This window comes from Pieris napi, chromosome 2, assembly GCF_905475465.1.
Source record: "Pieris napi chromosome 2, ilPieNapi1.2, whole genome shotgun sequence".
NCBI classification, from domain to species: Eukaryota; Metazoa; Arthropoda; class Insecta; order Lepidoptera; family Pieridae; genus Pieris; species Pieris napi.
Genome location: NC_062235.1, coordinates 3,962,690 through 3,979,949, shown reverse-complemented (window position 1 = coordinate 3,979,949; position 17,260 = coordinate 3,962,690). Strand labels below are relative to the sequence as shown.

Sequence of the window (17,260 nt, the reverse complement as noted above, 5' to 3'; positions counted from 1 at the left end):
AGACAACTGACATTATTTCACAGTCAATTATTTCTCTCTTAATATGAGTGAGCATTAATGTATGTCTTGCTGTCTTCCGCGCAATCACCCTAAGGTGGTGCTGGGAACCCCGTTGCGCCCATGGGCTTGCGGGGGGTTGCGTTGTACGCGCCCCGCTCAACGGCGGGGCGGTCGTTGGGGCGGGCCTGGAGCAGCCCTAAGCCTCGGTTGCGCTGCGGAGCGTTCTTCGCTCTCGCAGCGCCTTATTCGTCTCATATCGGTGGGGCAGGTGGCGCCCCCCCGTGGCGGCAACGGGCGCGCGCGGACGCGGTCGTACCACACCGGGTGAGACCCTCGGCTACCCGAGGGAAGCCCAGCGAGGCAGACCTGCGGACGAATCCTCTGCACGCTCCGAGACGCCGACGGGAGGGGTCCAGCCCTTTTGTCTTGGATGTTAGATGTTATAGATGTTTTACTGAGACTCGTCTGATTCCGCGCGAACAAGCTCGCGCGAGAAGGCTCGCCTGTGGTCTGGAGGTCGTGTATGGTGCGGGGCATTAATGTAGACGGTACAATTAAAGTGACAACGACAGCACCCTTGACCCTGTTAATTTTATAGTCCACATTCATTTAAATCCACTAAAATTTCATATCACCTTCATCAAACAATTCAATTTGATTTTTGTTATATTGTAATTTTCACATGTTGTCAAATCATTTGTTATGCTTATGTAATGAAACAGTCTATCTAAGTTTATGGAACTGATAGTTTTCAATATCTTATGCAGCTGTATCGCGATTATACAATATTTGTATACATTATGTGTTATATATATACAATTTCTCTATCCTCAATTTTTTTTTTATCTACAGGTTTATGCAATACCAACAAATAGAGTCTATCCGGAAAGAGAACCATAGCGGTTATGCGAACCAATATATAATAACGCTTATTTGCTATGCGTCATTACATTTATTTACAAAAATTATAGACTTTGAATTTTTTATCATACTAACTATTAATTGTTTACGGTCTAAGTATAATGCGTAGATAATAATTTTACTAAAACATAACGTAAAAAAAAAACAATGGTAACTTAGCACTGCTGCGACATCAAATCCCACGCAGGTTCTCTTTCCGCACAAACTCTATATATATAATTTTAATTTCTTTAACAGGTATGAAAATAGTCCAGATAAATCTCAGTTATATTAATAAAGAATTTATGAGACAGTGCTGGGCCTGTTAAACCAATATTGACACAGACGGCAAGCCTACTACGGTTGGTATTGTGAGCTTTTAGTCCGGTCAATTTTGAAACAACATCTGAAATAACAAAAATTCCCGGAAAGCTAAATTTTGGCGGAGAGCTGGAGTTTACAATTACAATTGAAGTTTTAAAAATCCCCATCGATTTTATGTGTGCTACAAAAGTTGTTCGGGGTCAAAAATCAAATTTGAATTTTTCTCGAAAACGGTAAGTATTATCAAAAAAAAGGTTCCAAGCTAAAGTTGTAACTTGTAGATCCTTAAATTCTCTACAAAAATGGTCTTTACAATTTTTTTCCTAAGAGTTACTATTTCTGAGATATCGTGATGACGCGCCGCTGGCTACCACATCTGGCTCTTAAACGCTTGATCAACCCACTCAACTCAACCGGTTGTCAAAATTAATAGATACTGGAGCAACCTGGGCCTCGCCCAATCCAATCACCTCCTCATCTTAATGAGCTGCGAAAATAATGAAACCCGCGAAAGGAGGAAACTCCCACGCGGTACCCCGCGCGTTCATCGACGCGGAAAAGAACGCCTCGACGAATTTATAGATATTATACTATTTGACGGCTACAGTGGTCAGTGACTCGACAAAGTATATTCAAGCTGCAGAACAACGTCGTCGAATTACAAAAAGATCATCGGGTTCCGAGATTATCTTTGATGAATTTATGACAATTCCAGCGAATCAACTACAATTTTTCGCTAACATTAATAATAAATCTCGTTTCGTTTCCATATTAAATGACAAATTAACAGCTGCGGATATTGCAGTGAGACAAGCTCAATATGACGCAGATATCCTCATAAATGAAACAGTAATAGAACAAATTTATGCAACAAACACAACAATCGTAGTTGGTGAAGATGTTGATTTTTAGTACTACTAACTGCAAGGATGCCAATGGATAAAATTATTTATTTTCTGAAACCTGAAAGGGCTCATCAACGAACAGAACTATATTTTATTTTTTTGTGGTAAACCCCAGCTCTCCTACTACAATAATACTGGTTTCGACTTTGATTGGAAAAATTCCGATAACACATTCAAAGAGGGATAATACAACAGTTATTAATCTAGATAATCAATAACCAAGCTGTTTTATTGAAGTTCTCAGATAGTCGGTGTTTAATATTCTTCTATGAGCAAATTAAGAGGTTGTGTTTTGATAACTAAACATTAGTAATAATTAATTCAAAAATTGTTATGTCGACCATTTTTTAAAATAAAACGACGGCTGCTATAAATAAAAAAAAATTATATCTGATGAAACAATCCTAATCACTAAAATAATTCTCTAATCTTAATCATTCAAGTGGTTGACATGATTATTATGTTATTACAATTTCTGATTTGTTTGAACAGTAACCAACATAAACAATTTTAATAAGTACATATAGAAAACAGTTTGTTGTTTATTTATCGTATTCAAAATGTAGATGAATGTGTTGTACTAATTATTGATATTTTATGCGTGATACGTGAAATAAAAAACGTTCAATATTTAATTTTTTATTTCGTAGTTTTCATTAACGGCATTGATTAAGGAGTATATAATTTAATGTTTTAATACCTAATATACACTTGTCTTACATAATAGAGAAACGCACATATTAGTTACATACTATGCGGTGTTTGCAACCGATAAAGCTAAAGATTATATATCTTAAAGTTAATATGAATAATCCAAGTTCTACAAAAATCTATCTATCGGCCTCACTCTGTATAACTTGAGCATGGGGACAGCTACCGATAACCTTTAATAACTCCATACAATACTGTTGTTCTTTCGAAAAAATATCTTCCTCTGTATTTTTCAAATGCTCTTTTAGAATCTTCTTAAGATTGATATCCTGACACTGTTGAATCACTCTCTGATCATCTTTGAGGGCGTGGAGTATGCTTAAAAGTTGCTCTGTGGCATCACCCCCACCTTTTTCAATCTGTTCTGCGATAATGCAGACAATATTTTGCTCTATAAATTTTTCTGAAAATAATCAGATTTAATACATGACAACATAATAAATACATACCGAAGTATAAAACAATAAAAATATATTATTTTAGTTATAGTAACAACATAATTTAGATAATACGTGTGTATTTATTAATTAACACTATTTTTGTATGGTTGGACTATATTGTAATATAGTATACAATACAATTTTCATAATAAACGGATGATCAAGAAAATGACAAGACAGAAGACACTACCAGAAAATTATATAAGTGTGGTATAAATATTAATACTTAATTTTTGTTGTATATATGGTGTAATCCGTTTTGGCTATACATATTTTAATTCTAAAAATTGTTAATATTATCTATTTTTTAAAAAGCTGTGAATTACGAATAAAGAGTGCTGAAACATTTAATACAAAATTTCCGCGTTTTTATAGACAAATAGAGATTTAAACAATGTAATACCTCTAGCAGGTGTGTAGTGACGACAAAGGTAGGCAACAAGGGAGGCACTCTTCGTCTTGGCTGACACGTCATCCGAACCCAGCACAGCTGCTAGAGCCTCACACCCGCCCTGCGCTGTCAACTCCGCGCAAGAGGGCTCAAACTCACGCGTTGCACCTGCAAATAGTGAATTAACAGAATTAAGGATCCTGAATGGTTTCTTTTGATTTGTTGATGAGGTTACATTTCCACCTTGTTTATTTTTGGAGTTTGCAAATTCAAATTCAAAAATCATTTATTCACGTAGGTAACACAATGTACACTTGTGATTCGTCATTAAAGAAATACATATTAATGCTTCTAATTTTACATTTACTGCCAGTTCACAAATCAAGGGCGTAGAACGGAAGAGAAGAACTGGCAATAAACTCTCCGCCACTCTTTTTAATCGCCATGTTTTTTTTTTTTACACAACGTTTGTAAGGAGCTGCAACCATTACACCATGTTCCACATGACATTTTAAGTAATTAATAATAATAACATAAATTAAAAACAAAGACTTGTCCCCTATCAGCAGGAGGCATGGTGAAATAGGAGCAAATGCAGCAATAATTTCGTCTGATGAACTTAACGCTTTATTAATTAATTCTGTATTTAAAGAATATATGTCTTATAGGGTAATATGAGAACAAAATTGCTGCATCCATTTCATTGATCATTTTCTTTACATAGAAGTAGGTCAGCCTTCCATGCCTATCACACAAAGGAAGTGGTAATTCTGGAATTATATATTTTTTTTATTGAGTTACTTTAGAGGTTTACATTCTATGCTCTACTAACACTTTATTCAATACTTATATTTTAATTACAATTACTTACTTGATACAGCAGAAATACACTCGGCCAAAGCTTGACCATGTTCTGTGGTCACCATGTGTAAGATTATATTAAGCAAGCCACTCTCCAAGGCGCGCGCCTGGCAGAAACGATTATTTTGGCACAACTGTGCAAGCAGTCAACTGGCTCTACACCGCAATTCCTCGTTTTCACTTCCATAGCAGACAGGAAACACAGCATGTCCCCCAATTTTGAAGAAATCTTAAATCATTAATTAATATATTAGTAACTACTCTTAAGAGTTTGACACATGATTTTTGTTATGGATAATTTAATTAACCCATACGAAGTAAAACCTTAATCTTAGTTCTACTAATAGCATGAACATGGCATGGAGCATTATAGTTTGTACCATACTTGGTATGTACCAGTTACAATGTTACAGGTAGTAATAGGAGGAAGAGGTTTATAATTTTCTGTTAGTAAGAAATGCATAGAAAAACTACAAAATATTTCACAATTAGAATGCTATGTTATCCCTGTGTAACATAGGATATATTTATTTCTAAATCATTGAATGAAATAAATGTCTGCCAAGAGAGGCTAGGACAGGCTGCAACTTTCCATATAAAAATAAAAGTAACCATATTGTATTGCGGCTTTAATTCTATGGTCTCAGGTTTATTGTGCTTGTTTTTTAGTAAAAAATAAAATATGTTTATTTTGGAACATAAGATACAGGTATCACTTATTTCACGTCATTAAATTTGAAACTGCAGGCATCCCTACATCAGCAAAGAAGACAGAGGGTTTAGGCCGAGAGAAAAAGCCGGCGTAAAAAACTCTCGGTACTCTTTTAAAATCAAACAACACTTATTTTAAAACAAATATCGCAAATAGCACTAGTAGTATCGGTATCTATAATTCTGTTTCTCGGAATTCCTTCAGTGCTTTCTTAATCCCTCCTGTTTTACTTATGTGGTGATTAATGCATTCCTTTATTTTTCTAACTCGGTCCTTCTTCATACTGTTGCTTATTTCTTTGCTAACCCTGATTATTTCTTTAAGCTGTGACTTGCCCTTCTGACCTTTTGACATTTATATATTTTTTTTAATTTTGTTGTTTTAGGTTTTATTGTTTTGTACAAGCTGTTTATTTCCTTTTTACTGTGTTTTTGATTATTATTCTGCTAAAAACTTGGTTGGGCTGGTTCACAATTGTTGCCCACCCGTACTGCATACTGTCGTTCCGTTTCGCCTTTATAGCACTATATGTAGTCCCTATCCTCTTCAACTGTATCTCCCAATCTTCTTATTTTGCTCAAGTCCAGGATATCTCACCAGTTTGCAGTGCATTCTCTAATTCTTGAAGCTGCTTGTCAGGTCATAGAATTAATATATTTAGTTACTATGTGTATGTTAATATTTAGTTTAGGGGTTTGTCTATCTTTTCAGTTTTGTTTTTCAAACAGTTGTCAGTTGTGTTAGGACACTCGTCACACAATTGGTGTGCTGTAGGGTTGTGGTCATTATCTCCCATGTAGAGGCTATCCAGCTTGGAAGAGGCTTCTGTCTATAAATGTGTGTATTTGTCATTGGTTGTTGAGGTCTAGAGTTAAGTTAGTTCATGGTTGTGTTGTAAATCCTAATGTGTTTGTCTTATTAATTTTTGTTCTTGTCTCATATAATTTAGTGTTATCTTGCAGCTTGGGTTGGCTTCCTCTCTATCATACCTGGATGTTTGTCATTTACTATCTGATTATGCCCTTCTTATTTCCTCTTGATTTTTAGTTCTTTCCTAGTTAGAATCTCTTTTGGGTAGTCTTCTGTGATGTATTTGTTCTCAGGGAATCTTTTCTTGTTGCAAAGTGGTTCAAGTTTTCTCCATTTAAGGGTAAGTGATGCATACAGTAAAGCAATCTATTTTTGGTTGTCTTTTGCCATAGCCTTTGTATTCTGCTTGTCACATAATATAACTGACCATTTGATTAGTACCATAATTGTCAGGATATGTTTAATTAAATACATGAATACTAAGGTAATCTTAATAACACCCTAATACTTTTAAGTTAATTTGGTTCATGATTTTGATCAGTGAATATGCCATGATATTAGCCATTGCAAGATATGAAAATGATTAAATATTATGATATTCACCTACCATTAGCATCTAAATCATCAATGTATGACAAGATAACTTCAAATGCAGCTTCAACATCTTCAGGCAACTCATCTCCAAGCTGTATGCCTTTTATCTTTTCAACATCAGTCAATACTTTTATAGGATCAATCAAAAACTCCGTCTCAGTAAATGTTATACCTTTGAAGTCATTTGCTAAATCCTCCTCCCTCTGAAATGTGATACAAAAAGAGATATAAGATATCATATGAATATTTGGAATTTTTAACAAAAAGTTAAGATATTTGATAATTAAATTTGCTAAACAAAACTTGTAACTGAAACATACAGTAAATTAATATTATAACATACCTCTTCATCTGAAGAATTTGGTGCATCTTCAGCTCTAGCACCATGTTCCTCAAGAGCTCTGACTAAATCCTGAAATTTAAACAATGGGTTCTAAAAGATATTTCAGTCCAAAGCAATCAATAAAGAAAATTTCAGAAAAAGTAGCAATATGTTTAGATTAAGGTTATTATAATAATTATAATGTCATTAATCATTTTTACCTCTAAATTTCTGATGCGTATAGGAGCAGAGGAAGTGCCTGGTATTGGTGCACGAGTCCCATCAATATTCTGATCCATTTCGTAATTTATAGTTTAAATTAATTGTTATAGCACAATGAATTAACGGATTTGACGATAAATCTATAATCCGAACTATTTATAGAAATTTTAATATAAAATGATGAATTTAATACAAATGTACTTTTATTTCATCATACTTCTAGAAAAATCAATACACAATTACACAATCACAATGACTTATCTGATATCTCACTCGATGTCAGTAGACAACTGACAATTGACATTATTTTCACAGTCAATCATTTCTCTCTTAATATGAGTGAACATTAATGTAGACGGTACAATAAAAGTGACAACGACAGCGCACTGTTAATTTTATAGTCTACATTCATTAAAATCAACTAAAATTTCATGTTACCTTCATCAAACAATTCAAATCATTTTTTATGCCTATTTTATGCTTATGTAATGAAACAGTCTGTCTAAGCTTATGGAACTGATAGTTTTCAATATCTCATGCAGCTGTATCGCGATTATACATATATATTATGTATTATATACATACAATTTCTCTATCCGTAAAGAGAACCATAGCGGTTATGCGAACTAATATAATATGTAATTCTTATTTGCTCTGCGTCATTACATTTATTCACAAAAATTAAAGACTTTGAATTTTTTATCATAGTAACTATTAAGTTGATTACGGTCTAAGTATAATGCGTAACAAATAACGTCAACAAAACAAACAATGGTAACTTAGCACTGCTGCGACATCAAATCGCACGCAAGTTCTATTTCCACACAAGCTCTATATAATTTTAATTTCTTTAGTAGGGATGAAAAAAAGTCCAGATAAATCTCATTTATATTAATAACGAATTTATTTAAACTTAGGAATTAGGATGTTGTCTAGTATTACCTTCACATCTTGGGTCAAGGTTAAAGAAGAATCTATCATTTCTCTCAAGTTTATCTAAGTACTTACTTGTGTTACAAAATGTTTACTAGAATATTTCTTTGAAGACTTCAAGTATGATAAGCCAGATAAGCTATCATCAGATAAATTCATTTAGTTTAAAAACATCTTGACATCTAGTAAAACGCAAAATATGGTGTTAAGAAAATATTTAAATATCACAAGGTTCCCTTAAATTTGATCTTCGTAGAATCTACATTAATTTATTTTCGGTAAGTTTTAAATGTTCTTACTACTATACCACCAGTCGACCAATTTAAATAAAGTCTAAGACTAATTAGTAATAATTATTCAAGTTATAAGTCTACCAAAATTTTAAATGATTTTCGATAAGTTAACATATCGATATGACAAGACTTTTTAATATTCCGATAGCGGTGACCACATGGCTATGTAATAGCTTTAAATAAATAAAAACTAAATAAATTTGAGTTTATAGATTATGTCTAGTATTTTGCTAGTTAATTTTAGGAAATAATTATTAGCTGAAAGTCGTAGGGTAAAGAGGGAAAAAGTTTCTAATAAAAATTATAAAACTGCACAAAAACACATTTTAGTCTCATTATGTACGTGGCGTCAGTATTTTCTCATTCGGTTAGGTTTTAAGCCTACATGTAGAATAACTACGAAATTAAACAGTTTGTGACAATATTTGTTATATCGACTCGACGCGACATCGTGTTCATTCTGTTGTTATTTTATCTATTTATCAGATATTAAGTACTTAAGTTAGTTTAGAATAACAAAACCATACTTTGTTTTCTGCGATATGTTCTATTTACAATCAGCGGTTCGATATGCTCGTCTTCATATTTCACTTTATGTTGAATTAATAATATGTAATTAATAACACATGATAGATCATTATGAATTCTACTAGTATAGGTATAGGTATAACTAAATTTGTATGTATACAAGACGTACACATATTTACAACATTGCCAGTAAGATATTCAATTAGAGTAGTGTCTTTAATTTATGGATTTTATATCATTATTGAACCAACCCAACCGAAACTTGAAAAATTAACGAGACAAATTAGTGCTATATGTTATGTAAATGCTTCATAAATAGCAAAAGGTTCCAAAGTATAAACAATAATATTCGTCTTCTTGAAATTTACTTTTACATTATAAACTCTTAATGATAAATATAAATTACACCGTCGCATGAGTGAATAAACGTTCCAAAAATGCTGTCATCTAAAAAGTTCAGATACTTAAAAACAAATATTATTCATATAAATTATTTTAAATTGTTTTTGATTTTTTTCTACTACTTTTGTATTTACATAAAGCATTTCTGACATGTTATTATTTTCCATTCCAGGACAGATCCGTGTTACCTACACCACCTGCCCCGCACACTACAATCATCTTTACTACCTATCCACGCAAGAATCTACAATTTTTCTTCAAAGTTCGCAATTAAATTCTATCCTAGTATTCGTAGATTATAAACAGGTAAGACTACCACTTTCTTGCTGTGTGCATATGCTTATGCTTGTGTCAAAAGAGTAGAACGGTCATTTTGTATGCTCACTTTTACAGGAGAAAAAGCTTGACGTCCAGTAAAAGCCGTTATTTATACGGTAGGCCAACAGAAAACTCTATTCTGTCGCACAATTAGAATATCACCCAAAATATCAGATTCATAAATAATTATCTTGTTATTCCTTTTAAAGGCATTTATAGTGATCATTTACAGATATGCCGCCTCGTCAGGATCTGATCATCCAACCGAGCCGGTTCCAGGTGGAGCAGACACGCACACCCCCTCCCCCACCCCCCGGACGTCTTCAGAGGCCCCCCCACGATCACCCCTCCACTTACATCGCCTCGCAAACAAGACGGAATACTGCCGCAGCCACACGAACCAACTAGAGGTTTTAACATCGAATTTGCTGTTCATAGCAAGGATAGTGAAGGCATTGTTATGGAAATCTAAATTTTATGATTGCTTCAGCTATAGATAGAAATGAATGATTGATACAATTAGGTTCGTATTAACGGCCATAAAATTAATGGAAATGTATGCTACAGTGGTATCGAAATACATGTATGTATATAGGAAATATCTGTGTTTGGATTTCTGACTTTTTTAATCATATTGGCGGATTCCGACCGTATTATGTAAATTATGAAGTGATAGGTATTTGTACATAAGCCATTTACGTAAGTGTAGAATATGTGTAGATTATTAATATAAAAATATAATAAATATACATTTAAAACATTCCATTGGTTTTCCTGTCTTTTTAAAAAATTATTATAACAACCTACAACTCCAGCCCTGCGATTCTGTAACTCACTTTTCGAACTCACACAGCGGTTTTCGCATCGGCGGTCGCTCTGAAATCAGTCGTGAAGCAGTCATTTTATGATTTGGCATTCTGAAAAGGTGGGACCTTGTAGTTTATTGTTTATCAGAATGCCAAATCATAAAATGACTGCTTCACGACTGATTTGAGAGCGACCGCCGATGCGAAAACCGCTGTGTGAGTTCGAAAAGTGAGTTACAGAATCGCAGGGCTGAATTCGAAGTTCTGGTATTGGTAAAGAAATGGAGTAACTAAAAGTAAATTTGCAACAGTTATGATGACAGCGATGATGTAAGTATGTATTATTGAAGACAGAAAGTAATAATAAATTTAAAAAATAGTTACATAGTTGATATTATAATAGTATAGTATATATATAGTAGTATAATAAGAAAACCAGGGAGGACTTACGTAAAATGGAACAATGAAATCTAAAAGATTGGGAAAAAGGCAACAACTGTTATCGGGAGGCACAATCAAAAGGAAACTGAGTTAATAATTTTCATGACTGTGTGGATTTTGTGGATATCTGGTACGCGAAATTAAAAAAATATTAATTTTGCGTCTTTAGAATTAAAATAGATACATACGTTACAATATACATTGTAATTGTTATGTACTTACAAAGAATCTACATTACACAAAGTTCTTTGTTATTTTTAACACGGTGACGTTGATTTACGACGCTCAATTTTTAACAAATCGTACAAACCAACTCATCAGTGTGACCAGATTTTAATTGACGAATCTACTGCTTGTGGAGGTTAAAAACTACTGAATTCTACCGAAAGGAACGAGAAAATCTATTATATTTTTTTGCTGTTGTGTTACATCGTAAAACATGAATGTTTTCTTGATGAAACGATAGAATAATAAAAATAAGAATTTAATTTAAAAGAAACCAAGTTTTTTTTAAAATTAAATTCTAAAAAATGTATAAAATGATACTTAAAGTAAAGATTTTTCGTCTATATGTTGGGTAACATTGTCATAAAGCAATTTTCAGTCCATTAACTTGAACATACTTCTGTCAGATCTATTGACTGAAGCGGAGTAGTTTTTATAAAATTTATCTTCATAAAGCAACTCAAAATGGAACTCATCATGTTTTGTATGTCTTTTTCAATTTTATGAATAAGGGTCTGATCACTTTGAAAAATAACGTAAAATTTAGTAGATTTACATAACCAACTTTAAATAAGGGATTTTGCTCCTATTCATTGCGATATCCTTGTGTATATTTATGTTTCATTTAAAACTCGATCATATAAATTCTCAATAAAGGAATTCCCACATCACATTCTATGCTCACGGCACGAATGGTAACGAAAATAATGAACATTAAATAGTTATAATCCAATCGATGAAAGAGGAATACCTCGCTTTTATTCGATATGCCAAAAAAAGTACTAGAATAACTGAAAAGCGTGAATTCTACTAAAATATACCAAATAATTTTTACATACTAAATTCTGTTGACAGTACCTCAAAATCTACCAAAAAAGTAGAAATCTACTAAATCTGGTCACACTGCAACTCATTGTTTTTGATTTTTTGCATTGAGGTCGTTGGCTTTCAATTAAATACATATATTAAAATTAATTCGGAGTTTAAAATAGAAACTTTAATAGATTTTCGATAAAAGATTGAGTAATGCCAACGTGAATTGCAGGTGTCATTATTCCCTCATTTAATTGATTGGCAACAAACAGTGAAAATAAACACGACCGCAAGTGGCAGATGTGGAAGTATGGCAACGTCGCGTTATCGACCCGTCCTCCAGTGCGCTGCGTGAAAGGCGCATTTGATTCCTCGTTCGCTCGATGCTACTAAAACAAGCTTCGGGCGGAATGGAAACTCGTTATGTGTTTTTAATGAATGTGAAAGTTATAACATTTTTTATTAATACAGCTCTGCCTCGCTGGAAAAATCCTTATTTTATGTTCTACATAAATATGATAATGTCATAAAAATTAAACGTTATATACGATACAATCTGAATAATAGACTTAAATATTTAATAAAATATTAAATTTTTAAGAAAGCATTAATTTGAAGTGGCTGGTATGAGTCGTATAATTCAACTAAAAAGCAAACTTGTAATACGACTTATATATTATGTACCTAGTTGGAATTTCGAACTTGAACCTCAAAAACTTAAACAAAATAATTTGTAACCTTAAAGTATTTTCCTTAACAAAACACTAAAACTTTCCCTTATTATTATATTGTCTAACTACTTATTGTTTGAAGTTCCAATCAATAATTAAAACTATGCTAAAATATTTCAAAAAAAATTAACTACTAAAGTATGGGAAGCTTGTTGCTAATAGACAACTTATGAAGCTTCTACAAAATAAAGTTAAAACGTTAATTTTTTTTTACAAGCAAAAATTAATTCCTGGGTGACTAAAAGACTAATGGAAAAATCTAGAAATGAACGGTCCGCTCGAGTTCAATGGCAGCTATCAATTTACATTTTACACTTCACAAGTTGCGATATTGCTGAAGAGGCATTTTTGCATATACACGTGTCAGCTTTACGTTATTTTTAATAAATTATTTTTTATACTAATATATGTAATATATATATATATGGGTTGCAGCTTATAAAGCCACAGGATTGATATACATATAAGTGTATATGAACAAGACAATTATTGTAATGTATACGTCCTGAATATGTTTGTTAAATTAATAAGTGATCATTTCAAGCATATTAGGTATTGTAAGTAACACACTTTTCTGAAATTGTCATGTACAAAATGTTACTATTATTTAAAAAAAAAACGTTAAGTGAGTGTTATATCCATTTGTATTGGCAGTAGGTGATCAATCTTCTGTGTCTGACATACTCCTATTTTTGAGTCATGTAGGGTGATTACTGATTTCCTTTACTGTTTGCGCGAATATTAATTGCGCATATGGATAGAAATTTTCATCAGTGCACAGCCGGGATTAGAACGTACGTCATTAAGATTGATTCTAAGCACGGAAATTGATTCACACCACATACTTCATACATAGGATTGATTCGCACACAAATTTCATATTTGAAAAACAAGGGTGACCTTAGAATATATGAATAATATTGAAATAAAAGAATATGTTCTAGGCACCTCTTTGGTATTATAATAGGTATTATACTCGTATGACCTAAGCGATAAGATGTCGATTCGTGAGTCATGATGTAAAAATATAGTTGTGTCGAAAAGAATAATTATCTTAGTTTTATTGAAGTGAAAACTTCTTTAGCGGCGTTGTACACTTTTAGGAATGTGCAAAAAATGTTAAACTCGCGTCAGGACAAATTCGTAAGACGGATCCTTTTTTAAAGGATTATGAACCTTCGTTCTATATAGTTACGGTTTTAATTAATTTGTCTCTTTCCATATTGATGCATGTGGAATTGAACCTTAAGTCAATACATCAAGGTTTAATTTTGCGAAACGTCTAAAGCTTTATTACTATATTAACGATTTGGTCAGACTGACGCGAATAAAAAAAGGCAACTTAAAAATAGTGAATTTTCCTAATTTAATTATTTAATACTAATTTTAATTATTTTGTGTAGGTTTCGTAAGACGGATGAAGAGTAGACAGCTGGCGCGGCGTAGGTATTTAATATAATATGAATTGTCATGTTTGTGTACGATAGTGCAATAAATGAATATTGTATTCTACCACATAAATGTTAATGCTTTTATACTGATAATTAAAGCAATTCGTGCAAAATTATTCCCTAACCATTCCAAAATATCAAAAATGCACAACGTTAATTCAAGTTTTCACTTCTGCCGGCACTCCCGGAGTGCAACCCGTCGTTTTTTATTTACTCCCAAGTAGGTGATATAGACAACAGATTGTCTATTTGTGAGGCAATAACCTAAATTGTTTTCGTTTTCCTTGTTTCGATAAATATAGGAACCTACAATCCATTCAAGATAAACTAAGATATGTGTATGCATATTTAACAATGTAGGTTAGTTCAAAACCACGACTGGTATTTTATTTTATTGAACATTATAAAAACCTTTTCTAAATACAGTCAAAACCGTTTATAACGACATCGTTTACAACGACCTATCGGTTATTACAACCAGATTGTACGGTCCCGTCCGAATCCCTAGTAAACTATTCAGTAAACAAACCGCTTATCACAACATCGGATACAGCGACATATCGCTTACAACGACGAAATTTTATCGATATTCATCGGCTATAACGACCAACCGCTTCTTGTCTCAGCAAAACAAAACAATACAAACGATTTTAAATCTTATTTAGAGGCGTTGAATGAATATTTAGGCATATTATTACCTACGCACTTTCTCCCAACGAACAGTTTCAGCCAACAACGATTTCGGAGGCTCTTAACGCTGTAACGATTTTGCAAAAATCTGTTGCCTTTAACGAACAGTTTGATACTGGTGATACTCATACCTTGAGGAGTATGAAACGTAAAATGCAAAAAATATTTGACACTGGGCTAAAAAAAACAGACCAAAATGACTGATTACTTTTGTACCTAATTATTTCGTAATAAATATTTTTGTTTCTTTTTTGACTCGTTTACATATTATAATATTAACATACCATATTATAACCCATACCTACCTATTCTAGATAGATAACTATGATAATATAACTTGTATGTACATTGTACATACATATGAACTATACTTGTGTATATATAATATATGACATTGCTTATAACGACTATCGGATATAACGTCGGCAACTATACGGTCCCTTCAATGTCGTTATAACCGGTTTTGACTGTACTCGTGTATGTCCATTTAACCGTTCAAAGGATTAGTTTGATACAGGCTATGTTAAGCATTTCTTTAAATTGTATATAATATAACACAACATCTATTCAGGTGAAAAAATATGCAAGCCTACTTGAATTATTCGTTGTATAGCTTAAAAAACGAAATAAAACCTAAGTATAATATGGCATAATCCCGTCATATGTATTAAGAAATCTATTCCTATTCGTTTTCAATAAAGAAAAACAATGCCTTTTTTAAATGTAACTACAGAATATCCTGTGTGTATGTGTATATACAGATATATCGTAAGCCGCTTCATTGCTATGCCTAGCTGGGAGCTAGTTTATAAAAATTCAAAATAAAAATAGCAGTCTAAAACTGGAACGTAACGTATAATACAATCCTTACGCGATGCGAGGTTGCCGCACTTCTTGTTGCTCGCATTCATTGCCGCACTAGTGTATTCTACAGCGGCGTGCTAGACATTCACCGCACCTGATCTTTTTCCAAGATATTTGACGTGGCTGAGTGAGTTCCACAGACACGCCTTCGGCTCTAGACTCGGTTCTCGGAAGAGAAAAAAATAATTGTTGCTTATAAGTTATAGCAAATACATTTCTTAGAACTTACTTTTGCCTTTAAAATGGTAAAGTCCAAATATAATCTACTATTGGACCTACTTGGAGAAGAATCTGCGTTTATTTTATTAATATTTCAGCTAATAAGCCTTTACTACCTACCAGCCCGAGAAAATCGTGTTTAGCCGGGAATCGAAGCATATAAGGACCAAAAAAAAAATAGGTAATAACAATTGGAAAAGAAAAAAATCTTGGCGTTCTATTTTATCATTTTGTTCATTAGCAATGCAAAATATTCGATCAATACAAAAATAATAGTGTTTATTTAGTAGGTACTTAATATGAGATGAGACACCTACACACTCATTAGTTGTCTTTGGTAGTCGAACTTAAGGAAACTTTCCTTAGGAAATAGAAAAATATCAATACATATATTTGCCACACCTATAAACTACGTAACTAGATTTATAATGCATAGGTATATAATTTTGGCGTTCAATTGTGAAATACCTACGTATTAAGGTATCAGAACAATTTAATTTATTACTTTAATTTAATTATTATGTATTAAAAATGTGTTTTCTAAAAGTAGCTTTGTTAGTCGTAACTATATTACAACCACCAGGACACGTACACATTATTTGGGCCAGATTCATATTCTGTGTAGTAGTAGACCAAACTTTAAACAAAAAGTTTAATTCTAAAGCATAGTCTATAAGTTACGAATTCTTTCACGTACTGAATATATTATGTAATATCATATTTGCGACGAACTCTATGTACATACATAACATAGATAGAGTCATAGAATTAAATCAGGCGCTAGGGGGCACTAGGGTGGGAAAGGGGAGGAATGAGGGTCCTCGGGGAGGTGAACGTTATAATTACGGCTCCGCTTCCGTGAAGGTCAAATGAATCCCATGATACGCCAATGGAGTTGGAATATTTGTACTAAAAAGTGTTGTCCGACGATATATTATAATGTCACGAGAAAAATATCGGTTGACAAACTTATAAGCCCTGGTTTAAATGGCTATGTAATGTTATTATCTAATTATGGCAGTAAATAGAATTCTGTGCGTGTGTAAATATGTGTGATAAATAGTTACAAAAACTTTTATCAGAAAAAATGCCGCAAGCAACGTAACAGCAACCCGCCTATTAATCTTTTACTCGCAAATTACAAAAACAGTGTCATCGAAAGATGACATATTAAATTTTATTATAATTAGAATTTAAGAAATACCAAACAACATTAAAATCTTTAACTCTAGTCCTAAATATTATTATTAAAGCTTGGTAAATTTGTGGTTTTCTAGTTTTAGTATTTAGATGTATCATTATGTCTATGTCACCGTAAAATTGTAAAAACCGTTAGATTGTAATCTATCTCGGG

The 17,260-nt window shown here is 32.8% G+C and overlaps 1 protein-coding gene and 1 long non-coding RNA gene across 3 annotated transcripts; one reads left to right on the top strand and one right to left on the bottom strand.

The window, feature by feature from the left end:
* Positions 1-3,683: 3,683 nt before the first annotated feature.
* On the bottom strand, positions 3,684-7,453 carry LOC125059803. Of its 2 annotated transcripts, none has more exons than XM_047664425.1 (5): positions 7,192-7,453; positions 6,992-7,060; positions 6,662-6,851; positions 4,543-4,761; positions 3,684-3,839 (listed from the first exon to the last, which is right to left on the bottom strand). In XM_047664425.1, exons 1-4 carry the CDS (start codon positions 7,267-7,269, stop codon positions 4,679-4,681), a joined length of 420 nt encoding a protein of 139 aa, XP_047520381.1. In that variant the 5' UTR covers positions 7,270-7,453; the 3' UTR covers positions 3,684-3,839; positions 4,543-4,678. The 2 variants fall into 2 exon arrangements, with proteins under 2 accessions (XP_047520381.1, XP_047520389.1); XM_047664433.1 differs by lacking the exon at positions 3,684-3,839 and adding an exon at positions 4,293-4,441.
* Positions 7,454-7,721: 268 nt separating this feature from the next.
* LOC125059816 lies at positions 7,722-10,427 on the top strand. The gene is made up of 3 exons (XR_007118725.1): positions 7,722-8,403; positions 9,521-9,654; positions 9,899-10,427. It is a non-coding gene; the product is annotated as an uncharacterized LOC125059816 (long non-coding RNA).
* Positions 10,428-17,260: the final 6,833 nt, after the last annotated feature.

Bases quoted from the DNA above. Each gene is read 5' to 3' on its own strand.
- LOC125059803 (XM_047664425.1), bottom strand. From the start codon at position 7,269: ATGGATCAGAATATTGATGGGACTCGTGCACCAATACCAGGCACTTCC. The intron at 7,061-7,191 runs GTAAAAATGATT...TTTAAATTTCAG, and splicing joins TACGCATCAGAAATTTAGAG to GATTTAGTCAGAGCTCTTGA. The intron at 6,852-6,991 runs GTATGTTATAAT...ATCACATTTCAG, and splicing joins CAAATTCTTCAGATGAAGAG to AGGGAGGAGGATTTAGCAAA.